A 27,670-nucleotide genomic window follows, 5' to 3' on the forward strand; every position below is an offset into this window, starting at 1 on the left:
AATTCATGACTGAATAAAAATATTATTTCTCCATAATCGTATGGGGTACACACACACCAGAAAACTCTTAACTCTATTTCAGGAAACGAAAACAAACTGTTATACTGTAAATAAATATCAGAATGGATTGGATTGACTAATACATACGCAGGAGATCTCATTAACTACAGCCCCTATTTTAATATCACGAGAACCTACCTATTAATGAAATTGGGAAATTTGGAATTTAGAGTCAATATAATTCTGAGAAAACTCCATTAAACGTTAGCATGTTTCCTGGAAGATTTGCGGTAGCCTTACAACAATAATCCTGGATAAAGGACGAATCTAATCAGATGTTCCGCTACTTAATTTCCCATTTTGCCTTCTTATACGCTTCTAATGCCAAGATAGGGGAGGGTTCTTTCAATTAGCAGCCCCGTAACAGCATATGCACAGCATGAGTTCGATAATAAATTTCAGTACCCAAGGAGACCTTGCCATGCCTGAAATTTGATAGGCGAACCAAATAAAGAATGTCTGCTTGAACCCTAGGGCCAAACTAGCTATTGTTTACCTCAACACGGGCAAATCACGCAGCACGCGTGCAGCTCATGATACTGGTTACGTAAGCAGACTCATAACTTAGATATTACTACTAACTAACTCTAGCTATGGACAGGGGTAACCTGGGGAGACATGAAAATTGGCAGACGGTCAAATAGCATACTATGTAATAAAGTAGAATTTTTTTGGTCCAAACCAATTTTTGAAATGGATTATGCGAAAATCATCCGTATTTATTAGTTAATCAATATTTAATAATTAGAAGTTGTATAAAACAAGAAGAAATTTACGCCGCTTGACCTAATTCTGAGGCAGTGTTGAAGAGCCGTTAAAAACGTTTGCTTTTAACTGAAAAGCTGAAAAAAAGCTCCATATGAAAAAATTTTGTAGAAAAATTTATTTTTCATCAGATTATTATCGCACTTAATTATTTTTAAAAAAATCTTCATTTTTTTTTGTCAAATTAATAATTATTTATGAAAAAGTTTCTCTGCAACCAGGATAATTATTGCACATTTTCAGTAACAGCAGGGCATTCGGTGTGCCACGCCACGTGAAAGGACAAATCTTATGGGACAAATGGGGTTTGTTGTTTATTAAGATTTCCAGAGGGGAGCTTATTAGACTTTCTTTCATTCCAACCTCGGAGTTAAATTCCTTTTGAACCCCAGCAAGAGAGAGGAAAAATAATTCGGTAAGACAAAGGTTAGATTAAATAGGAAGATTAGGCGAGCATTTTTGAATTTATTTTAACATTCGGGGCCTCTTTTGTGAAAATTGGGGATATCTTTTTTATCCCCCGGATTTTTATTACTGTCATTTTTCCACCCCCAAACCAACCTCTAGCTGCTAGAAAAACAAGATTTCCCGCCAAAACCTCGGTACATTCCTAAAAACGTGACCTAGTCCAATACTTTCAAAAGAGTGGCTCTTCTGTTGCTGTTAATTTAGCAGGGCAAAATTTATTACTGGTTTTATTACGTATAACATATGATTAAATAGCCTCGGGTTTAGATCATTCATATTAGTTTGTTTCATAAACTTCCTACGACCCGCTGTCTTTGAAAGGTGAAATCTGTAATTTGTATTCAGCGGACAAGAAAGAGTTTTCCGATCCTCCTTATTTCTTTAAATCAAGTCAAGAACTGACGTCTAAGTTTTCTTGACCTGAAGTGAAACTTTCGAGTGAAAAGATTACAATGAAATTCATGTCAAACAAATTTCACGAGCAATTAACTTCTGGGTAAACTAAAACTTTTGCAACAAACAGAAAACGCTGAAAAGTAAAATACTTAAAAAAGTTTTCTACAGCACGCGCTAAATATGGCTAATAAAAGCTAGCGGCAAATGAAAGCTGAACTATGTCCGCCGAACACCTTTTATTTAGAGGGCGGTAAGAAATTGGTTGAGTTTTTATTTAGCCAAATTTTGGTATAAGAAAACAAGTAGCCGGAGAAGCGAGCGCGACGTTTATATCAGATTAATGTCAGTGGTAATTGGAAATTAAAAAACTGACTTTTTGTCTGTTTTCATCTTTCCTGTACATGAAGCCAAAAATACAAGCTTTTTCTGACTAATGCCTGTGCTAAAAATTGGAGTACTTTTTGGGACAAGTATAAGTTTTTATTTTTTCAATAAGTATTGCCGACAGACTAGTAAGATAAGTCGAGCATAAATGACTAAGTCCAGCGTCAAATTGCAGAAAAAATGCAAGAAGTTTGAGCCAGTGACTTTATACGGTTGTTTTACAGTTTGTATCCATTTGATGGCCAGTATGAAACATTTGCTTCAAACTATTTCATTTCATGATGATGATGATGATGATAATGTTCGACAACAAGTTTGGTTCCGCTTTGCAAATAGGCAGTGTAACTATTTGGACGACGCATTTTCATCTATCAAAATCAATACCTCCACATACAAAAAATGTAATTGTAAAAATTTGATGATTTTTTGTCGCATTGAGAAGAAAGAAAAGATCTGGATATTCTTAATTTACAGCTTCAACTGACTAACACCATGAAGTTTTTTTATTAAATTTAAACAGACTTTTCCCTTCTTTAAATATTTGAATAACCAAGACTGCTCGTATCAGGACAAAACCCTGAATGTACCGACTGTCCAAAAACTGGTCTCGAATAGTTTTTGGTTAATGACATATTGACAAACTATGAATAAAGCGAATAAAGCGAGCGAAAAAGTTTATAATCATATAACATTTATAATTTAAAAAAACATGAAATTTAAGTTTGTTTTCTGGAAAATATTTATTTTTTCTACACATTCTTTAAAGCAGAGAAAATAAAAAGCTCGGATTTGTTTTTGATTTTGATAATGGATGCTTTTTGATTTTTTCATCAGAGTTTGAAAAGCTGTCGTGCAATATACTTGATTTATTATTACTGAAGATGCCTAATACTCTCAACGCATCACGAATTCACGAATAGAAGCGTAACAATTTGAAAAAAAAATCAGTTTATAGTTTTATAGTTTTTAGTTTTTTTAATTTTATCAAGATTGAAATTTTTTTGCTGTTTGCACAGCAACCGAATATGCTTGTAATTATTTGATTTGTAGGGTTTTCAATAAAAATGATACTGGAGTGGTTTTGTTCCGATCATTAAAAATGAGGAAGAAGTTTTGTATTCGGATGTGTTTTAGTTCTTTTTCTTTTGTTTTGTTTTGTTTTCCAATCAAAATCAGATAACTGAATTAATAAACAAAATAATTCGAAAGTAAAACTTTTTCAGTCGTGATTCGACTTCTAGAAATTTTCACGGTGCGGAGAAAAGTTGGTTTGAATATTTTGATTTTAGTTTAATTTCGGACCAAAAAGCGAGCTACTAGCATGTATATTTTAAAACAATACGTCAACAAACTTTTTAAGCCCTGAAAACTTAGTTTTTCTCCAGTAAATTTTTTTTTGATTTTTTTGCACCATCTTTGACTTAAAAACTTCTAAAGATTAAATAACCTTTTTGATTATTTTTTGTTTATTTGAGCCATTTTTCGAAGAAGCATGTTATCCAATCTGCATTTTTTGTTCCGACTTTTGATACGAAAGTAACGGAATATTTGTGCTCGGGTGGGTTTTTTTTCTTCAGACAAACTTCGACTTTTTAACTAGCCATTTTTGACGGAACTTGTTTTTATCATTCAGAAGGTATTGTTGTCCTGTGATCATTTTTCGTAAAGTTACGGGGGTTTAAAGATTGCGATTTTGAACAATTTGGGACAACTAATGCGCGATATATTTCGCGCTATTAACGCGTAAGCGGAGATTTAATCCGTCTTAAAAATCGTTCTAAATTGGTTGAAAGTATCTTATATGCCATAATTGATTTGTTAAAAGGAGCAAAATCTATTCTTTTCTACTGTATACGACGTGTGGGGGATTATTTTCTTCATAAAAAATTTTAAGTTAAAAAAAACTTTCATTTTATTTTATGAAATTCATTTTTTTTAAATGTTATTACTGCTCCATAAACCTTAAAAGGCAGTTGCAACATTCAGGGATTGACACGTATGAAATGAAAGGTTGTCAATCAGTTAGCTACCCGAAACCGATCTACCTCAGAACCGAAACGAGGCAGAAACAGGTTTTGCCCTGATACGAGCAGTCTTGTTGTTCCGACTTTCGATACGAAAGTAACGGAATATTTGTGCTCGGGGTGGGTTTTTTTTTTCTTCAGACAAATTTCGACTTTTTAACTAGCCATTTTTGCCGGAATTTTTTTTTATCATTCAAAAGGTATTGTTGTCCTGAGCTTAAATTTGAAAAGATATTTCACCTGTGATCTTTTTTCGTAAAGTTATGAGGGTTTAAAGATTGCCATTTTGGCCATTTTGACCAATTTGGGACAATTAACGCGCGGTATATTTCGCGCTATTAACGCGTAAGCGGAGGTTTAATCAGTCTCATAAATCGTTCCAAATTGGTTGAACGAAGCTTATTTGCCATAATTGATGTGTTACAAGGAACGAAAACTATCTTTTTCTACTTTATATGGCGTGTGGGGGGATGATTTCTATAAAAAATTTCAAATTTTAGAAAAAAAAAATTTCATTTTATTTTGTTTCATATAATGTTTTTATGTTATTACTGCTGCTCCATAAACCTTCAAAAGCAGTCGGAACATTCAGGGCTTCGCCCTGATACGAGCAGTCTTGTTTACTATATACTATCGAATATGCTTCTTTTAAGGTTTTGTTCAGAGTCGTTCAAAGAATATTCAATCTTTTTTGAATATTCAATCGAATGATTTTTGCGCTCGAGCGTTCAAATATAATTGTGTTTTTAGATCATGCGCATTTTGATTACGTATAAACATTTCGTTGTGTTATAACAGATTTGGTTTGCACACTTTGAGAAAAGCAATAGTGTCGAATTTGACTCTTAAAGTTCAATTCGTTAACTCATAAGATATGTTTTATGGATACTCAAGAAGACTTAATGAATTGTGTTAGCTCTTTGTTCATAAATCAGTCATTTTGATTGCCGAACAATTGCTATCGTTTCAATCGCAGTAGGCATGCAAGTATCGACCATCTTATCTTTGCAGATGAAAAAATAGAACAAAGAACTTTAAGCACATTTTCAGCACACAATTTTATAATTTTTTTCAACCAAACACGCCAAAAAAATCTGAAGTAAACCAAATGTCAAATATTCAACAAAGAATCCAGATGAAATGAATCCCATTTGAATATGTTTTTTGGGTTGACCGATTATTGACACATGAATAAAGCTGGATCACTAACCTTGCGAAAAATTCGTAATCATCTGATCCATATGAACGGTCTTGGACAAGACTCCAAATGTCGGCAGCCTTGTCACTTCATAGAAGATGCCTTCTGGATCCGTATCCTCGTCAGTCGCCATAATGTACTCACTGCTGAGAATCAATCCAGGTCTTCCATTTATGGTGTGCATGTTTTTAGTTGGACCACTGAACTTCATTTTTGGGGGCTCATCATCAACTGGGGTGACTTCTATTAGGAATTTAAAGTACGGACTCCCGGGTTTCGTTACATTTGGTAGCGTATAAAACCTCAAATTGCCCGCTGTTTTTGGATTCGTTTCAATAAGTTTCAAATTAATGCTTTCAGGAATCCCGTTCGGTTCTTTTCCATTGTGGATATATACTATGTAACCTTGAGCTAAGTCCTCGTAAGAAAACATTCCAACTCGAGCGTTTGCACCGATGTTTCGATTACGTAATGCGCCACTCATTGGACTGACGTTGACCATAAAAGAGAAGTCTCGCGCAGGTCGGTTCCGCGTGTCAACTATTATGTAATCCGAGAGAGGTTTTTCTTGACCTTCGAGAATCGTCATGTTTTTCAAGGTCAAAATCGGACTCTCGTCGGCTTCGTCGATGATGACAATTTGAAACAGTCGAATTAAAACGGTTTTGTCCATCGATTGACTGTCTTCGAGCAGTTCGATGTTCATGCAGTCCATTCGGACCCTCTTAGAAGGGTTGTGAGAGTAGAAAATTTGCTTTGATCTGACTTGGTCTCGACTGAAGGTGTCGATGTTTGAAGGCTGTCGAGTAGAACCCAGCTGAAATGTTTAAACTGAGATTAATTGATTGACTTGTACAATCTAATATGCAATCGCTTAAATCATAACCAGCCTTATATTCAGAGTCAAAGCAAAAATTTTTCTCTAGAAATTAAGAAAAGCTAGAAAAAGAAAAGCTAGAAGTTTCAATAGCTTAAGGGTTTCTTGAAAGCATTGTCACTCGAAAGAAAAAATCCGCCGTTCTTCAAAAACCAGAACAATTTTTTTTTTTGCGATTTACGATATTACTAATTTGAACTGTTTTTTTTTTCGTTACCTGAGCTAAGAATCCATTGACTGGTGGAATACTTAATCTGAAGTACATCTGACGTCTCTTCTCGTCAAAGTCCAGATCCATCACTGGCAAAATGTCGTCGCCAAACACCGTCGAGTTAGTCTTGGCCGGCAACAAAATTGTCTTTGTTATTTTTTCACCCAAAAAATCCTTATTCTGGATCTTAATGCGCAACTGCTGCGCGTATCGAGTGTTAAGACCGTCAGTTATATCAAATATAACTTCATCGTTGACTTGCTCTTTAGAAACCGGCGCTGTTTGCGAGTATCTCACAATATGTTGAAGCTCAATGTCAAGTTGGCTGAAACTGTCACCGATTCTCAAAGGCCGGTAAACTTCTGAATTAGAGTCCCATTTCTCAATGTTTCCCTGGACGGGAGTTTGCTTAACCAGGTACGCTATTTTCTCCTCTGAAGAGTCCTCGTCAACTGCATCGAGAGTATTTGTGGTAAGATACCTAACATCCCCAGGCTTGACAATCAAATCGTTATGAGTAATCAGTCTTGGTTTTTCGTCATCCAAAGGTGTGACCTTAACTGGAATTGTTCCAGTTGCAGTTATAGTTCCGCCATCTTTTACTTGTAACTTGAACGAGTCTTCGAAGTTTTCGGATCCATCGTGTTGGTATATCACACGTTCCGTTCGGCCACCTGAACCCGAGTTAACTTGCTCAACGAGAGAAGCCGAGAAGCTCTCGACTATACTCGATTGAGATCGGCCATTCGGCATTACTTTTTCGAGCTTAATGTAGCCATATTTGGGCTGGACGATTATGTTTAATGTCAAATTTTCTTTCGGGAGGTCTCGATCTGTAGCTGCGAAGTAAGGATACCCGAGCTTGATAGTTCCGCCCTCATTCAAGGAGAGTGGCATTTTGACCTCTAAATTCGGCGACTCATCAGGTTGAGGTTGAATTTTTATTATGACGTCAGCAGCACTTGACTTCTGAAAATCGGTGCACAGAAGTTTGAACTTGTCGTGTTGAGGCTCAATCGTTTTGATCCGATGTGTGTGCAAGCTCTGGACATAATAGATTTTATCGGATACCAAAGCCGAATACTTGAATGCACTAATCGGAATATCACTTGTAGCCGAATTTGACTGATCGATCAGATAGCCGAACTCCGGTTTGCGGCTCACAAAGCAGAATAGTTTGTTCTTCGGTGTGTCGCCGTCGTCGATTCGTAGAACCCCGTTACCGACTCGGCTTTTACGACCTTCAGGTACTATCACGTCGTTTAAAATCCGAAGTTGAGGCTCTTCACTGTCAACAGGTAAAATATAAACCCGAAGAATAAACTTTTGCCCAATTCTGACTTCTGAACCTTCGTCAAATAAAGACACGTCAAATTCCATTTCGTCTGTTTTCGGTTTCTCTCCAATTTCCAAATGGTTGTGAGTTTGGTATAACACTTGGCTATTGACCGCATCATTGCAAGAGAGAATATTAGTTTGCGTCGAGTCTATTGGCTTTGTACGGATACTTTTGAAATTATTTTTCAGTTGTCCGTATAAATTTGCACCGTTCGGTTCTGTTTTCGGACCCCGGGTCATTTTCAGGAAACAAGTTTCTCCAGATTTTCCCATGGTAAGTTCCTCGATAGCTCGTCGATATACGCTTCGCTTTGTTGTCATATTTAAAACCGACTGAAAATATCTGTGAACAGCATTATTAATATTCGTAACTTTATTTTCTGCGACATAAATATTGATTGCAATTTGATTTTGGTCTTTCCTGTACACATCAGTAACGAATTGACCCATGCCTGAAATAGTTATGAACAGGTCAATGTTTAGGACATTGACCCCGTCGTTGATTGACAGCGTGAACGAATCTTCTTCTTCGCTTTTCCCGCTTAACGCGTCGATATTGTTCCGATACCTGAACTCTTGGTTTTTCAAATCCTCGATATAAAATACACGGTTCAAACTCGTTTTGAGTTCATCTCGGTCTAAATAAAGGACGCCCAGTGAGGGCTCTTTTACCAGTTCAATTTTTGGTCGACTGTTTGGATTCACAGAATAAATGTGCAAAAATTTGTCATCAATTCGAAACTCGTCACCAGGTAAAATTCGTTTGTTTCCTGTAAAAATTTGAGGAGGTTGTCTGTCAAATGCTTTCAGATTGATCGAAAAAACTTGATTTGAAATTTTGTTTGAGTATTTGTCTTGAACTGCAAATCCGAACTCAATAAAACGAGTGGTCACTCCTCGTTCTGAACTCGGAGGAAGGAACTTTAAAAACCCGCTATTTATGTCAAACTGAGTAAATTTTTGGGCTATTTCAGTTCTGTCGCTTCTTTGCAAAATTAAACTCCCAGCTTTGAGAGGATTCAAAGTGTTTGTATCGTAGGGCTTCTGAAGCACTTCGTACTGGATGTCGGCGGGATCCTTCGAACCCTCGTCGACATACGAGAGCATAAATTTGGTGAACCCTGTTTTCTGGTAATCAATGACATCCATATACATCAAACATTCAGACGCTGCTTTTGGAGGGTTCTCATCTTTTGGTATAATTTTTACGAGAAGTTGAAACGTCGAAGTATTAGGAATTGCGTTGCGGTCTTGGACACTTATCCGAACATACTCGCTCCTTTCAATTTCAGAGGAACCTCCTCGAAATTTCAGAAAAATTGTACCTCGAAAAATATCCTCTTGAGTCCAGTACTCTGGTATTTCTTCACGAGGGAGCATCCGAGAAAATATATTATACGGTTCTCTTCTTATTACGGTGATCAAGTTTGGCAAAGGTGAGCGAAGTTTAAACACAAGTTGGTTCCAATTTGAGTCGGCGTCTGCGAATTGTAAATGTCCTAGAGTAAGCATAGCACTTTGAGCGTGTGAGATCTCGACTAGAAGTTGATCTAAGTTCGGATAAGGTGCTTGGTCGTCCGATGGTTTGACGAGGATCCGAAAAAGACAGAGAGTTTTGTTCTCTTCGGTTCCTGATTGAACAATTTCAAGAACAATGTTGTCAGAGTCACTTTCATCGCCTCCGTGTATGTATTGCACCTGAAATGCTTTGCAGCTATAGCTTTCATAATAAAAATTTTTCTTTCATTGTTTTTTTGAACTGAAGTTTGTTTCAATCGTGGCAAGTATCTAAAGTTTGTTCATTCGGATGATTATTTCGATATCATAAAAACCATTGAAAATTTCTAAAACGTTACTGAAATGCATTGTTTTGACATAGAAACTTAACCGAATATGTTATTTTTGATAAAATTTTAGAGTGTTAGCAACTTTTCAAAAATGAATTCTACCCAATAATCAACTCACAGCATTATTCGTAATGTCACTCAGTGTGAAGTCGGTCCGCCTCCTTCTGTCTACGAAGAAATTCCCACTCCTCTGGCCTGGCTGTACAATCCTGAAATCCAGTCTCAACTTTTCAGCTGGAAGATTTGCCAACTTAGCCGAAAGCATCACGTTAGACAACGTCGCAGTTTTCCCTTCATCCACCATCAGAACATCGTTAGTGACTATTTCAGGAGCGAAAGGATTTTTTGGCCGAATTTTAATTTGCAGATCAAGCTTTTCAGATTTGACACCATGAGAATCTATGGCACGTAGATAAATATGCGCAATGGACGTTCGGCTAGTATCGTACTGCTGGAATGCAATTTTGAGGTCTTTCACATCTTTTTGAGTAAACGTCGTAACATCTTGACCAGGGTTGTCTGTAAAAACGAGACGTCCGGATTTCATGAACAGTTTTTCATTACCCGATTCCGTTTCGACTTTGAACACAATCTCGTCCGAGTCCGTGAACAAATCTGAGACTGCAAGTGTCTGTGACGTAATCGGAACTAAGTTAGACTCCCCTTGAAACTGAGACTCAAGTATTTGAGGCGCTCTTTCTTTTTGGGGTCGATCAAGTTCGTTAGCATCACGATCTCGCGCGGGAAGTTTCACCGGAAGCATGAAATATTCGTATTTGGACCCGCCGGTGTCCCCCGCGTATCCTTCAACGACTAGTGGTATATAGTCGTATTCAGGCACGAGTTGTCGGCCTTGAGCCGAGACTGATTTCTCGTGTTTGTAAAAGATGCCAGAGTCGAGAAATTTCTCACACGAGAGAAGAGTGCCGCCAAGTTTGTCACCCTGGATTGAGCCAAACTGAGGATACATTCCGTTTAGTCTGTAGTTGATGGCAATTCGACAACTGAAACAACAAAGTGATAAGGAATAAATAAGAAGCATTAGTTTTACCTAGACCATTGAACCTATGTTTTTTCATCTATTTCTGTACTAAGTAAGTCCTTAATCGTTACTTGAATTGCTCGCAGATGAGCATAAAACGAATGACAACCGATTTTGAAAGGCATCCTAGAATTATTACATAAAAAGGATGTGCGATACTTTGAAACACTAAGGCATTGAATTGATTTTAGCGAACAGAATTGAATTGAAATTTCATTGAACTGGGTTGGAATTTTTTTTCTTCCAGACAATCAGATTGCAGCATTTTCTGAAATTTTTAGGTGTCCAACGAAAGTGTTTACGAACTCAAACAGATTTATTTAAAATCTCCGAGCGCTTCTAGAAAAACCTGAAAAGACGAGTGAATACTTCTGGTTTTTTTTTTAGAAAACTTAAAAAAATTTCTGGGAGTTGTTAATTTACTAGAAAGTATACTGCGTTTTTATGCCTCTGATTTCAAGAATTGAAATAAATTGAAGGAAGAAAGCCCGCGTTGAATTGGAATTGAACTGATTCTGAAATTTCATGAATCGCAAATCCCTGAATTAAAGGAGAAAACTCGGCAAGCTCACATTCCCCTCAAGTTGAGTGTATACTGGAACCAAAAGCGCCCAAAGAAAAATTTTAAGATTAGTCGACCAAAAATGAATGTCGTAAAATAGTACCAAAGGGGGTACACTTTGGGGGCAGAGTTTTCCGCCCCGGGCCCATCACTGTCCCTAATAGATAGATAGCATATACCTCGCTCAATGAAGATACTATATCTATTAACGTTAATCTATCCTGAAAACTCGGTTTTATATCTCACTATTTATTTGTTTCGACCATGCCCGGAGTGAGAAAGCACTTTGGATTCTTTTTTTTTTGGATTTTCAGATTTTCATAATTTTTGAAAAATTCTGTCGATCTTTTTTTAGGTCGACCAAATTGATTTTTCCAGTTCTCCCAAAAACTTAAAAGACCCTGGTTTGGCAAAATTTTCTGCGCCGCAGGCAAAATTTTGAAAAAGCAGGCCAAAAAACCAAAAAAAGCGCTTTTAGGCACTTTTTGGAAATTTTTGACCAAAAAACCCTTTTTTTTTGGCGCGCGCTCCTCACAACTAGTATAAATTGGCGCCCAAGGCGCCTTTAAAAAATTTTGGGGTCTGTCAAGCAAAAAATGGATATCGCAAAATAGTTCATAGGGCAGACCCTATAGGTCGGCAGGGTGTCGAATCCCTGAGAGGGCGGCGTCCGCACCCCCACTCCCCCCTAAATCCACCCCTAATCAAATTTCAGACTGAAAAATTTCGAATTATTAGCGGTGGCAAGAAAAAGTTTTACAGAATAGAATTGACAACGCTCTGATCACGGTTATCAATGCAAAAAAAAACAAAAGAAGTGTTTTCTTTTTCAAAAATTCTGTCGTTTTGTTGGGCAGCGTACAAATATTCGCATATGGTGAAACTGTTCTAGAAAAATAATTTGGTAATGTTTTATTTGAGGGCTCTCCTGTTGTAGATAAACCCAAAAATTGGAATAATTCGCACCAGTTTTTTAATTACCCGCGTGCGAAAAAATGCGCTAAGCCGCAGTTACTTTTATTTCGGAACATAAAAGGTCGAAACGAAAAAGCATTTTTTAACCTGTATCCAATCTTGAAAAAGTGGGTTAGTTTCGGAAATTTAGATAAGCACAAACAACCGCAAAAAGAATTTGTAAAAATAAAGAAACCTTCCAAAAAATTTAAAAACAAAAACCAGATTGAAAAAAATACAGTCTGTGATTTTAATTGAGTTTTTCTAGCCTTAGATGTATAGTTTGATTTTGAGGATCAAGTTAACATCCTCCTCCCCCCCCCCCCCCCCCCCAAATAGACCAAGTTAAGATCCTCCACCCCAGCGCATAGTTTAAATTAAATTTGCTAAGCGCTGCATGTAAAATGCTCGATTCTGATTGGCTGAAAATTACCAACTTAGAACCAAGTTAACATCCTCCCCCCTAAACTTGTTTCGGGGGGAGGATGTTAACTTGGTCCGATTTTGATATAAAGTTAGCAACAAAAATGCAGGATAGTCGAGTGTGATATTATATTTAAGCGCTTTCAGTCGTGATTTGAAGTCTAAAATGTTTGTACACAAAACTTCTCTCTTCTCTCAGTGTTGAGAAAAATCAATGAAAAGATTTCAATTTTTGCAAATTATTACAAGGAAAAGAGGAGTGGACAAAAATGGGAGTTGATTGGTAATTTTGATTTAACTGATATAACATTTTATTATCCAGTGGCTTTTAGGTCGACGAAATAGATTTTGAAAGCTCTCCAAAATGCTATAAAGACTCTTTTTTGCCTAATTTATCCTATTAGCATCTAAATTTTCATACTTAAGCTCAATTTCTTTGCCTTTTGTGAGCAACTTTTAGCATTAACCAATTAAAATTTTTTAACCAAAATCAGTGACAACAGTTTTGATTTTAAGATATGTTAAAAAAAACTATAAATACTCTTCAACGTATTTTCACACGATGCATTTTTGAGAGCATACGACATGCGAGTTTTTACGGACGTTAGCAAATATTTTAAATTGCTTAAATTGCCACTTATTGATTGAAGGAACATGACTGAGTGAAGGCTTGGAGTGGCGTGGTAAAAACGTTATGATTTCTTGGCCTTACTGAGATTCACAATGCATTCCTGAAAAGCTAATGTATAAGCCGAGATGAGGACGTTTTTCACCAATCGGTATAACCAATTAGTTATTGGATGAATCAGTTTAACAAACTATTTTTTAACCTAATGCTTAAATAAATTTGTTAAACAGATGGTTATATGGATCATCACTGATTTCAAGAGAAATTACTTAACTTAGTGAACCGTTTTTGTTCCGTCTTAGAAATCGTTCCAAATTGGTTCAAGTAAGCTTATTTGCCATAATTGATTTGTTAATTAGAGCGAAATCTATCATTTTGTACTTCACAAAATGAAAAAAAATCGAAAATTAAAAAAAAATTAGTTTATTTTTTTTACATTTAATTTTTCAAGTTATTACTGCTCCATAGAAGTTGAAAGGCAGTCGGAACATTCAGGGCTTTACCCTGATATGAGCAGTCTTGTTTTCTTTTCTAATGCTATAAAAAGATTCCAACCTCAGCATTACCGAAGTAAAAGATATGTGTAATTTTAATTTTGAAAACTGCTCAATCAAACTTGACCTTTTTCCATTTTAGCGAATTTTGTGTCCTTGTGCGAAAGCACACAGCTGAAAAGGACAACTTGAGTACTGCAGGGTTTTTACTTTGCCTGTAATATAACTTATAAATCCCGCCCCTTCGGTCAGAGCGAAAGTTGGATTTACACCATGCGATACAACCGCAATTGATATTTTTACTCTCAAATATTGACTCCGATATCCCTTTCTACTATTTTTATTGCATATAAAAGAAACTAAGTACAAAACAAATATGACTAGAACGAACAAAAACTGAGTCAATGATACGATTTTAAAGTACAATTCTAACACTTCAGATTTTAAATATTTTCATTTGATACTTCCGTTTGCGAGAGTAGCAAAAAATTCTTTTAAATCCTAAGCGTAAAAACTAATATATGTTAAAATCTGTCACTCTGAGTAAGTTTCTATTCACCGACTAGGTACAAAACAAATATGACTAGAACGAACAAAAACTGAGTCAATGATACGATTTTAAAGTACAATTCTAACACTTCAGATTTTAAATATTTTCATTTGATACTTCCGTTTGCGAGAGTAGCAAAAAATTCTTTTAAATCCTAAAATTCAACATGACAAAATAAGGTTGACTTACGCAGGTCGATCCACAATTGAAATGTGTCTCATCGAAAGAGTCTGTGAAATAGCATTCAGAGAATTCACAGCCAAAATTGTAGGATCGCTTTTCAAATCGGCGCTTGGGTATGCTAAATAAAGCTTCGGCGTAGATACCGTAACGAGGAGCGTTGTCGGATAGACCTTTCTACCCGCCCTGTTCTCGTATTGGATACGAAGTTTAATATTCGCCTTTCGCGGAAACTCGGCTCCGAAATGGTGGAATTGTACAGAACGGATATTCTCGCAACTAAACATGGTCTTGGTCAATTGGCCGAATTTTCTAGTGATGACATCATTTTGCTTCACGTAAACTGTGCATTTTTCTTCGGCCGAATAAGTAATCGGCAAACTGGCGTGAGATAAGTTGGCGACGGCTCCTTGTGGAACTGTGAGTTCGGGTTGGGTTGCGATTAGCGGGTTGAAATAAATATTCCTTTCTTGCCCACTGACAATCCAAATATGGCACCAAATTGACAGCAAAAATAATAAAGTTTTGAGGAGGTAAAGCGAATAGCTGCGAGACGAAAAAATCATCTTTTTAGGGTCGTTTTATCAAAAAGATATCTCGAATGTAGTTATAAAAATTATTTGAACTTGGGTAAAATAAACTTTTATTAAAAATTGTTGACTGGAAAGATTAGTAAACTAGAGTTGAATCACAGGAACGGGAAAAGAAGTATCAACGAAATTTGCTTTGGTTCTGTTGATGTCACATTTTTTGAATTGATCTTTTTAAAAAATGGTTCGATAAGCAAATTTAAAATGCGAAAAGATCCCAAACTGAGATTATAACACTATTAGTTTGAGCCCAGAAATATTTATGAATACTTTACAGGAACCAGGTTGACATGTAATAGTTTTCTCAGTGTCGATAAATAAATCGAAACTACAATAATTTTGGAATAATAAGCGGCTATTTTGAGTTATATCGTCATAATAGTTTACAACTCAGTACCCATAAATTAATATTACTAACAGGTATTTTATTAAAGCCATGGAAATAATAATCCAACATTGGGTGCAAATATATAAAATTCAAAGCAGGGCTCCTTCTGGGAACCAATGAATGGTAAACTTTGATTCTGCCAAAGAAAGTCCCGCAGATTTCGAATTTTGATAAATAAAACTTCTCAGTAGAATTTTAACTGCTGGTGTTATAAAGTGAGTTTGTATGAACTGGAAGTACTTTTCACGCTCTTGGTCCGAAATTGCTTTTGACAGCTTGCTGTATTCTGAAACAAAACATGTAATTTAGCAATGGTAAATCGGCTCTTATTCTAACTTCGCGGTCTGTTAAGCTGATAATCATCGGAACCGATTACGTCGGGGTCACTTACAAAAATGACTGTGAATACAAAAACAACTTAATCTGCAATTGGCAACTTGATTTCAATATCAACACTCAAAAGAGATATCATGCTTGACTTATCAGAAACAAGGCTATTTTCAACAATGGGAGCAAATTAATATCTAGCTTTCATTAAGTTGTCAAACAACCTACATTTTCGCAAGTATTGTCATTCGCAAAATGACACCGAGGCAATTTTTTTAATGAAAAAATGCGAAAAAAAACAGTTTGTTGCATATAATAACTCAAAAAGGATTTTGAAAGAGCAGCTTGGTGCATAGAAACTCTCAAAAAAGTTTGCAAAACTGGAAAATTTTTCAGTTAAATTTCATTTTTCTAAGAGCTACTGGTCTAAGAAATCATCATAAAGATCCGAGAAATCTGTTGAAAATATTAAAAAAGAAGATGGCGTCTCGAAGTCTCGACTTTATGGATTTTGATGAAGGCGCGACAAAAATATCTAGACTTTGGACTAGACCATCCAAAACATATCTACTTAGTATAATGAAATAACACCCATTTTGCACTTCAAATACGGGAAATCACGCAACATCACACCCTAAGAACATTTACTGATTAAAAACACGAATTTGCTCTAGTTAAACTACATTTTCTAATTATAAATGAAATAGATTATGAAAAAACAATTTTTTTTCTTACGATTTGAACTCGCATGAATTACGATTATGTCAGTTTTTCTGCTGACATTTTGATTGATTTTATTTGTTGTTCGAAAAAGAAGGAAAAACGTAGATTTTGGCAAATTATCAACAAAAACACTCACAATTGTACATAGGCGCGACTTTTCTCCACAAGGAGGCCAAATTGAAGATTAAAATATTGATCCTATTTATTCAGGAAAAGAGGAGGAACGACTGAGGAGGAAAGGAAGAATAAGTAAGGAAATACGAGGCACAAAGTGATTTCTCTTCTATTCTGTCTTCAGTTAAGAAGAGAGAAAAATCGCGCCAATATATTCCAGAAAAAATGGAAGTAGAGGAAATAGTACCAAATTGGCCAATCCTACGGCATCTATACCACAAAGAGCCACGCAGAGCTAATTCCAACTTATTTACTTTACCATCAATATTTCGTCACTTTTTTGCACTTTTTTGTTTTTCTTTACTCAGTGAAATTTAGACAATATGAATTGAGTTGCAGCGGTTTGAAAAACAAATAAAGTAAGGGAGAAACAGAACTTGAAATAGAATTTTTGATCAATTGGTTTTTCATTTCTAGTTTGCATTGAGTCAACTATAAATATATTGACCTTGATGGGCTTGCGGGATCTGACCAATCGATTCTGAAAATGAAAACCGTAGATCCAGGAGTGGATTTAAAATTTTTTCGAAAGAGGGGCGGATAGTTTTCTTTGTCATTTAATTCTGTCATATCGGTCATTTTGTTTTTAAATTGTTTTTTTTTGTCATTTTATTTTGTCACACATTGGTCATTTTGTTTATAAAAATTTTGAAAAGTTTTGTCTTAATTTTTAAGGTCACCCAAAGTGAGTTTCCAAACTCCATTTTAAAAAGACCCCTACTTTGTCGAAATTGACCAAAAATTCCGTTTTTTCTCCTCGCGCTCCGCTCAAACTTGCTTTATACCCATACCAAGCGTCGATTGATCATGATCGATTTTTTGGACATTTAATAGTCAGTATCTATAGAGTTACAAATTGTCGATTGATCATGATCGATTATTTGGACATTTAATAGTCAGTATCTATAGAGTTACAAATTAACCGATTATAATTCATCAAAAATGGATTCTAATCTTAATATATTTTACATTGATATAATCCAAAACAATTCTTTGTGGTCGATTATTATGGCTTATCTTGATAAAAAATTTGATTGTAGTGCCAAAAAATGGACAAAAACTGATTAAATTGGATATAATAGATCATATTTTTAAAGAAAATTATCGATTACAATGTCAAATAAACCAGTTTTGTGGTCTGAATTTTACATCTGTACATCTGTATTGGATTTAATGGATTAGTTTCTTCTCAAAAATTTATTATAATCCATTAATATCAATGGTATTAGCAAAAAGTTTTTTGAGGTGACCGAGTCGTTAGAAACAATTGGGAGTGATCAAACAGAAATTAAATTTTTAGTTGATCAACCTACCATCATTTTTCCAAATAAAAAAAATCTACTTACAACTAACAGTGATTTTTTGTCAGATACCATAATGGCAGTACTTATTAAAAAATCCAGTGAAATCTTTGAAAAAAATTCACGGTGGAATTAAAATTTTGAAATAAAAAACTTATCGTTAAGTATTTTTTGCAACAAAATTAGACCATTTTTTCGAGCATTTGCACTTGCAACAGAATTTGACCACCGAAAAAAAATTTACACCTGGTAAACTAAAATTTTGAGTCCTAAAATAGCATCAATTGCATTTTGCATTTTGGGGTGCGGAAAATGTCAAGTAAACCGTTTATAAAAAAAACCGACGTTTTTTTTATGAAGCGAACAAAAAAGGAAAAACTATAGCCAGCAATTTCGATTTTGGGCCGCTCTGTCTATTTCAATCTTTAAAAAATTCAGTTTGTTTTTGTTTTATGACCAGAAAATTTTTTTTTCAAAAAAATCTAATTCCATCAAAAATTTTCTAGCGGTTTGTTGTATCATATTAGTTCAGCTTATTGCCTCATATCAAAACTTTTTGGACAAGTAATTAAATTGCGCACTCAAAGATTCAACACGAAAAAAAACTGAGATTGACACTGACAACAAAATTCAACCAGCAATAAAAGACGAGTCAAAACTTAAGAAAAACGACAATCAGATAATGAGTTTTAAACAAGTAGCGGAGTTGACAAGTAGCGAGCGCTTGCTTTTTGGCTCAAGTAGCTTAATGCACGTGAATTTGTTTGCTGCTACTCCAGATTTACTTTCAATTTTTCAAATCTTTGATGAACGGAATACATTTTCTCGTTTTCTTTCTATTGCTTTCGAAATAACACTTTTAGATAAAAAATTTTAAATTTATCTTAAAAATATCAAAATTTGGGCTCAAAATCAACAAACTATTTACTTGCGGTCAGGTTTTGACCCCGGGCCGTACTCAATGCAGTACCAACGGCGGGGAAAGGGGATGTCAGTCAGGTGGCCGTAGCCGGTCCCGCCCTACTTTTTTCCCCAACTTTTTAAAAAAGTTTTGCCAATTTTTAGCAGGAAAACTCAAGTAAAGATACCTATAAAGGGAAACCGGAACATTCATGGCGTTGCCTTGATACGAGCAGCCTTCTGTTCTGTGGTAATAAAACATTCCCTTAGTTTTTCATTTTTTTGGCCTGTCTAGTGCTGCGAGTGATCACAATATGTCTTTAAGATATTATTACAAATCAGTCAACACCATTAATAAATATACAGAAAAAACACTCTGAGTGAAGATGTATTTCGTTTTTTTTTCGAAATCAAAACAAAAATTGATCACTAGACAAAAACACAAAATTTTCTGAGGCATGGATCTGCTGCATTAGGTGCAGCAGAGTTAGTGCGAAAATTATAACAGCGGCAAATAATTGCTTTCCTGTCAAAAATTTAAAAATTCAAGAAGGAAAATGATCACGGTTTTTGAGAGAGGGGGAGAAAATTCTTATAAGCTGTAGTAGCTTGAATAAAACCGAGTGGGTTTTTTGCATGCATTGAAAACTCGACATAAAACCAACATTACTAAGCCCAATGGGTTAATTTTCAATTGCTCATAACTTATTTTTAAAAGACCTGCAGACGAAAACTATTTTGATGACATCAAAATTGGCATTAAAGCATTAGGCAAAAACGGCATACGAAAAATTTGAAAACCCGCCTGCTCGAGAAAATTCTAGATCTGTCCATAATCTCCGTCTAAAATTTGGTGGCACAAATGGTCGCTCATGAGATTTAGTGTAAACTTTTTGGTTCACAAACTCCAGATGGCAAAAGAAAGTTATCAAAAAAAATTATCAATTTATTTCTCACACGGCTCGAATTTCAATACGCGATATGAAAATCAAGTAGTAGATTGTAGTTATCATTACAAAAAATACATTTTAGATGATGAAAAATAGTTGTCCACTTACCCTCAAGGACTAAAAGCGGAAGTCGGGTAACTTTTTGGGCTGAAATATCGGTGCCTATAATAGATATAAACCGGGCTCAATTTGGGTTAAAACAATGGCAAATCGTGTTGAACAGTGGCGCAATGCAACTTGGGCATCTTGGGACAAGGGAATAAAAATTTCAACTGTATTTCGTTTGTAATGTATACGGTAGAAATCAAACCACTTTAGACTGCTAAGAAGGGGCACTTTTAAATCCACTCAAATTGCACTGATCAGTTGTACTTCATTTTTATGTAGCCTGAAGGCTTACCTGCATTTCTGATTTTTTATTTTTTCGTTTAACGCGCCAGCACAAGTTCATGTATGAACAAAATGTCCTCATTTAATTGCAAGCAGTTAAACCCAGGAATCAGAAAGTATTTCAGCACAATATGCCCAATAAATCACCCCCGGCCAAAAACGGAAAAATCTCCCCAAATAAGCTTAATTTACATTTTAACTTCGTGTAGAGACTTTCGAGTTCGTTCGCAATAAAATAAAGTGAAAATTGAACTTTCAAAACAACACTAAAAAATTAAAGATAAATAATAAATCGAATTTTTTTAAAGTAAAAAGCACCTTCTTCAAAAATCGAAACAAAATATGTTCCATTCAATGCCTCGGCTCAAATTTTTAAATCCTTGCAAAAACAAACAATTAAAAAATGAAAAGATTTCAAGCAATTGGAAAATTGTTGTCAATAAAAATCAAATAACGCGATTGCAAACTTTCGCAATTTTTATTGCTATTCTTGAGGCAAAAGCAGTTTTTTTTGGCCAGAAAAAGAGTCACTTCTCAATAATACTTCAAAGCATATTTAGTCATGAATAAATAATCATTTTTATTCATTCCTGCAAACATGAAAAAAAACGTTGGAAAAAGTCAAGTCCTTACCTATTACATTTTTATTCTATGGAATATCCAACGAAATAAAAGGTTAAAATAAAACATTTCAAAAACTGACCAAATCAATCTATAAAAAGCAGATGAAACGTGAAAACTATTTGATTGTTTCGTAATTGGTTGATAAACTATAAACGTTTAAACATGAATTAAAATTGTATGAGAATTAAAACGTATATCATCTCTTAATTCTCAAACTAACTGTGTTTTATGCTTTACCACTGAGTATACGTGTTGAGCCGACAGCTGAGCACCATCAAAGAAAAAAATCACAAATTTGGTAACTAAAATTTGAACTGCGAACGTCATTTGAACTTCTAGCCTCATAAGTTTAGCTTTTTACTTAAATGAAACGCCATAGTAGTTTATCTTTTTAGAATGATGTTTTTTGCATGCTTTGAGTATGCCCCTAACCCAAATTGAGCGCTACTAGTAACCTTAACTTAACGGCATGTTCAACACCAATTTGACCATGTAAAAAATAACTATTTCAGTCTTTTAACGAAACTTGTGATGCGAGAGAACCAAATCAACTGTTCGCTCTTCACATTAAATTGGCCTGAAAAGCAAAAACCAACAGATATTTTTCGATAAAAGAACAACCCATGAAAACCATAAAACGCTTTCAGATTTTTTTATTGCAGCTCGAAACACGACTGAAATGGATTTATTATGATACACCACTTAATCCATCTGATTTCTGACTTGTGGAAGTAGATTTGAGTGGAAAAAAAGCGATTGGTTGGAACAATCAGCGATGACAGAGCCAAATTGATGCTTCTTCTAACTCGTGATTTTTTTATGTTTTAAATGTTTCCCTCTATTTTCAGCTGTATGCATTTTTTTCTACCGTTTTAAGGCAATTTTCATATGTCAAAAACAAAAAAATGAGAGTAACCATGAAAACGCAAAGACCTGATTGATTGTTATCAAACATACTGTCAAAAATAGTTGATTTTCTTCATTGTTTCTTAATGCGGGAAAGCTTACAAGATCTTTGACCGTTCAAGAAACGATCCCAATGCAATTTTATACATTGTTTTATACATTGAAAGATCCAGCCAACAGAAAAAAAAGGATCTTTTTACATAAACCGCCCATATTTCTTAATTTTGTGATTTTGTTTTATTCTATGTCTAAATGCAGAGGACAAAACACTGATCACACTGAATGGTTTGGTTAATACAAATGTGATCACTTTATTTTTTAGCCGATTTCTAACAAGGCCGAAGTTTAAGAAGATGTGAACGTGTCATTTTTTCCTGAAGCTTTTTTCAGCTTTATTTTTTAGAGTGAAAAGTATAAGAATGAATACTAGGATCTACTCAACAATCTCCCCCTATGGTACCTACTTAAGAATCTCCACCCCTATAAATAAATTCAGTAAAAAAGCACTGAGCTTTCTATTGAGAATTCTAATTTTGCTGCATTCTGATTGGTCAAAAAATCGACCAGTTTGATCTACTTAACAATCTCCCCCCCCCCTCTTTCTTGAAAAAGGTGGAGATTGTTAAGTAGACCCGAAAACTAATGTAGTTCTTAGACGTGTAGGTCTTAAGCAGGGGCACAACAGCAGTTCTCCGGTCTCAACTTAATTGAACTCTTCACATTATTCGAAACAAATTTGAATAGCTTCTCAAACATTTTATAGTTTTGGACAATTCGGATTTCTAAAAAATGACTTAAAACTGTGAACAAAACCTTGTGAGTTGGTGCTGAAATTTGATTGATCAGTCTTAGCCAACCAGATTGAAGCAAAATAGTATCAATTCAAGATGTTGAAAATTAGATTTTGGACGAAATGAAAAAAAACGAACAAAAAAAATATTTTAGTGTTGCAAACACATCTGATTTTTGACCAATCATCCATTTAATGGGCAAAAAAACAAAATTCTGATACAATCAAAGGTTGTAGAAATATTTTGTTTCATGTGCATAAATTGTTCAAAACAGTTGGAAACACTATTTTTGATCTCCTTCTCAAAAGTATCTTTCATCAAAAGCTGCCAAACAGTGCCAATTTAAAATTGTAGAACCAACTCTGGCAATAACCTAATCTCGACACACGCAAACAGTAGCTGGTTGTCGTAAAATTTTAACAGAAAAATTAGGATTGGCACTAAGAAGATTTTCTTATAAAAGATAAAACTTGAATAAAACTTTCTCTTCTCTTCATTTCTTGACGTTGACTTGAATAGAGGATGCGATAAAAGCTAAAATAACTTTAAAAAGAACTCTAAAAATACTCAAACCAGTTTTTTTAAGTAAAATTTTGAAACCATTGGATCATGTCAACTATCCCCCCTCCCCCTATTGCAAAACAGGGGGCAATAGTTAACAAGGTTCGGATGAAAATTATTGAAATAACTTCAACCAATAGGAATGCGACAGAACACATTTCTGAGAAATACAAAACCAATCCAGTTGAGCATAAATGTACTTTGTGCATAAATGTGTTTTAAAAGGGGTGATTCTTTACAAGGTAACATAGGGGGGAGGATAGTTAACATGATCCAAACCATTTTTTCGAAAACAAGCCGCATCTGAATGGCTTTAAAATGATAGATCAAAAATGGTTTGAAATATTCAATTATATTTGCCAGCTACTATTATTGGTTCAGTTGCGATACAAATAATATCCCACAAACTTCAAATCAATATAAAATTGTTTAAGAAGATGTGAACGTGTCATTTTTTCCTGGAGCTATTTTCAGCTTTATTTATTAGAGTGAAAACTATAAGGCTGAACACTAATGTAGTTCTTAGACGTGTAGGTCTTAAGCAGGGGCACAACAGCAGTTCTCCGGTCTCAACTTAATTAAACTCTGCACATTATTCGAAATAAATTTGAATAGCTTCTCAAGCATTTTATAGTTTTGGACAATTCGGATTTCTAAAAAATGACTTAAAACTGTGAACAAAACATTTTGAGTTGGTGCTGAAATTTGATTGATCAATTTTAGCCAACCAGATTGAAGCAAAATAGTATCAATTCAAGATGTTGAAATTTTGATTTTCGACCAAATGAAAAAAAAAAACGAACAAAAAAATATTTTAGGGTTGCGAACACATCTGATTTTTGACCAATCATCCATTTATTGGGCAAAAAATAAAACAAAAGTTTGATACAATCAAAGGTTGTAGAAATTTTTTTGTTTTATGCGCATAAATTGTTCAAAACAGTTGGAAACACTATTTTTGATCTCCTTCTCAAAAGTACTTTCCTCAAAAGCTGCCAAAGAGTGCCAATTTAAAATTGTAGAACCAACTCTGGCAATAACCGACTCTCGGCACACGCAAACATTAGCTGGTTGTCGTAAAATTATAACAGAAAGTTTAGGATTGGCACTAAGAAGATTTTCTTATAAAAGATAAAACTTGAATAAAACTTTCTCTTCTCTTCATTTCTTGACGTTGACTTGAATAGAGGATGCGATAAAAGCTGAAACAACTTAAAAAATAACAGTAAAAATAATCAAACCAAATTTTTTTATAAAATTTTGAAACCATTGGATCATGTTAACTATCCCCCCTCCCCCTTTTGCAATACAGGGGGGGGGGGGGAGGATAGTTAACAAGGTTTGTATGAAATTTATTGAAATAACGTCAACCAATAGGAATGCGACTGATTACATATCTGAGAAATACAAAACCAATCCAGTTGAGAATAAATGAACTTTGTGCATAAATGTAATTTTAATAGGGGTGATTCTTTACAAGGTAACAAGGGGGGGATAGTTAACATGATCCAAACCATTTTGTCGAAACCAAGCCGCATCTGAATGGCTTTAAAATGATAGATCACAAATGGTTTAAAATACTCAATCACATTTGCCAGCAACTATTATTGATTTAGTTGCGATACAAATAATATCCCACAAACTTCAAATCAATATAAAATTGTATAAAAAAATCTAAGACCAGTTTTTTCTAGTATAGTATGGAATCATGAGACAAGCGTGTTTTCATTGTATGGAGTTGCTGTAAACTTAATTGGCAATAACATTAAAATTTTAGACAAACAAATAAAAATGTGAAACAAAAAAAGAAACTTGGCAAATAATTGAAAAAATAAACGCAAATTGGCTCAATAATCAGATATCAAGGCAGTAAAAAAATTACTTAAACTTTAACCAGCTTAAAATTTGTTCGTTTTCTTTTTCTTTGAAAAGACAATTAAGTTCACTGTCTGTATAAAACCCGTCTGCTTGTCATTCACTGAGTTTCAAGACAAGCATAGTTCCATAAACTATCAATAGTAAATTTTTTATTTCTTAGTTTTATTTTTTTTTTCAATTTTGTTTCTTTTCCATACGTTATCTGATATTGGATTTTAAAATATCATAAAAACAAAATTATGAGATGAAGCCATTAAATTGAAACTAGTAGATCTTGAACTGTAAAATGATTTAAACAAATCCAGTACTACTTTTTATCGGCGCAAAAACTTTTTATTTAAGAAAACTTCAAATGTTTTATGCAGAAAGCTGTTATGTTTTTTAGTGATTGGAAATTTTACGTAATTTTAACTGTGCCAAAGTTTTTTACTTGTCTAAATCTAATTGCGCCTAATGCAAGAAACTAAATTAAAAATAAAGCTTTTTCAAAAAGTTTTAGAAAACTTCTTAATCCTTATGCAGAAAGCTGTTATTTTTTTTCGGTGATTACATGAAATTTTTTTTTCAGTGACTACATGGAAAAGCCAAAGTGTCTGACCGATCTAACTCAAAAGTTTAAATTTCTGCCTAATGCAAAACACTAATTTAAAAAAATGTTTTTCGAAGGGTTTTGAGCAGGTATATTACGTTATAGTCAAAAATAAAACTTTGACTGAACAAAACTTTTCTTTGAAAAAATCTTTTTTACGAGTACAGATTAGAATTTGCAAGAAAAAACGAGCAATTTAACAAATATTGATCATTTTTATGATTTTAGATAATTTTAGCAATTTTTTGCATATAATTACGTTTCTATCATTCCCAAAAAGTGTTGGTCAAAAAGTTTTCTTAGTTTGAGAATTGCATAACCTGCAATGTTTCATAGACAAATTCAACGGTATTGCATAACTAGCTTTTTCGGTGTATAGAACTCAACCCAGAAAACTAAAGGGGGAAAGTCAAGCCCAGGCCAAAATTCTGCCTCCTTCTCATTGCGAGTAGTAAGAACAAAAATGTACACTATCAAATTTTAAAATCAAAATCAAAAGTTTTTTGACAATTCAAATATTTAATTTTTTTAAACGCATTGTAAAAAATATTAGGTCTATCAACTTCTAAGATGTCTCAAGTTAAAACACAGACAGAACAAATAATGGCGAAGATCTGCACTAAAACATTTTACAGCTAATACGTTCTTTCAAGCATGTCTAGAACAATTATAAAAAACCAGGCTTACAAAACCTCGAAAATTAAATTTTCCCACATGTATTGAGATCACATCATCATCGTTCATGTTATTACATAATTTAAAAGTATACTTTTAATAGTTGAGTTGAGAAATTCATATAAAAACAGAAAAATGTTCGAAACTTTTTTCGAAGTTGCTTTGAAAAACTAGCTTTTACAGATTATTGGCCGCTCAAAAGGTCCACTTTCTGATACTCTCGTAGGAAATGTCAACCAGTTCTAAAATTTTTCGAGGGAAAAAATACTAAAGGGAGCGTGCACCGGAAAGACAACTCTTTTGAAAAACACTTCGCGCTTTGTTGCCGACATAGGTCCATTTTAAGGGTTGAGGAGAACTCGGTGAAGCAATTCTTTTATTTTAAAAAAATTGTTCGACACAATTCGCAATTTGTTTTGGAAATCCGTTTTTTGCTGAAATCCTAGATCTGCCCCTGGTTCTTAAGCTACTTTAATTCAATTAATCCCGTATCTAGTAAATGTTCTAATTCAGATCTGAAATAGTCTTTTTTCAGATCTAATTTTCAGATCTGAAATGGGTTGTGAAATGTGAAATAACGCTTGGATACTTTAGGAATGGGTTGTTTCAGATCTGAAATTTTTGTTTTTCTTGGTTATTTCAGATCTGAAAAAAATTTATTTCAGATCTAATTTCAGATCTGAAATTAATTTTTTCTTGGTTACTTCATATCTGAAAAATTACTGATTCCGACGCAGTTTTTGCTATTTTTGATACTTTTGTATTCGATAGCTTCTCCTAGCTACTAGCAGTTACTCAGCAAAGTATCAAATGGCAGACTGCCAAAATATGTTTCTCCAAGCATGAGATAAACATTGGAAACCCATAAGTAGCGCATGAAAATCAAAAACTTAATTTTTTAATAGTCTTTGAAAACGTTTTAACAGTTGAACAAAAAATTTAGTTCGAAAAGAATGTTTAAGAAATTATTCGGATGTTTTTTACCGCTAGTTAAACTAAACATAATTGTGTTTTCCAGAAACATCAAAAATTAAAAATCAATTATTTGTCCCAAATGCATAGCTTATAATTTAAGAAAGGGTTTTTCAGATCTAAATTCAGATCTGAAATTTTGTTTTTCATGGAATTTCAGATCTGAAGTTTTCTATTTCAGATCCAAATTCCAGATCTGAATTTTCCAATTTCTTATCAAGATGAGAAATCAAGAATTTCAGATCTGAGAATCAACTTACGTAAGAAATAAAAAATTTCACATTTTGCACGGAAAATCCCTTGGGTACGGAATTGAAGATTTTCTCATCGCCATTATAGCAGCACTGCATATGACACGTAGTAACGAACACCATCCCCTTTGAAATAAAAATTCGAGGTTGAAGTTAATACGAATAAAAAGTCTACAAACGACTTTTGTAGCCTGTTTGCAAAATTAAGACAGTTTCAGAATATCAACAAGAATTACAGAAAAGTTTTGAAGATTAAAAAGGATCAACAGTAAAATCGGC

The 27,670-nt window shown here is 34.3% G+C and overlaps 1 protein-coding gene across 1 annotated transcript in view; it reads right to left on the reverse strand.

The window, feature by feature from the left end:
* LOC134846599 (FRAS1-related extracellular matrix protein 2-like) overlaps positions 1-20,872 on the reverse strand; it is a 69,369-nt gene extending 48,497 nt beyond the window's left edge. Inside the window, exons 1-5 of the mRNA XM_063863984.1 lie at positions 20,778-20,872; positions 14,411-15,665; positions 9,687-10,572; positions 6,390-9,419; positions 5,308-6,112 (exon numbers count right to left, since the gene is read on the reverse strand). Of these exons, the coding sequence (XP_063720054.1) occupies positions 5,308-6,112; positions 6,390-9,419; positions 9,687-10,572; positions 14,411-14,967 (5,278 nt within the window). The 5' untranslated portion in view covers positions 14,968-15,665; positions 20,778-20,872. The remainder of the gene's footprint in view (positions 1-5,307; positions 6,113-6,389; positions 9,420-9,686; positions 10,573-14,410; positions 15,666-20,777) is intronic.
* Positions 20,873-27,670: the final 6,798 nt, after the last annotated feature.

Source organism: Symsagittifera roscoffensis, chromosome 5, assembly GCF_963678635.1.
Source record: "Symsagittifera roscoffensis chromosome 5, txSymRosc1.1, whole genome shotgun sequence".
Taxonomy (NCBI): domain Eukaryota; kingdom Metazoa; phylum Xenacoelomorpha; order Acoela; family Convolutidae; genus Symsagittifera; species Symsagittifera roscoffensis.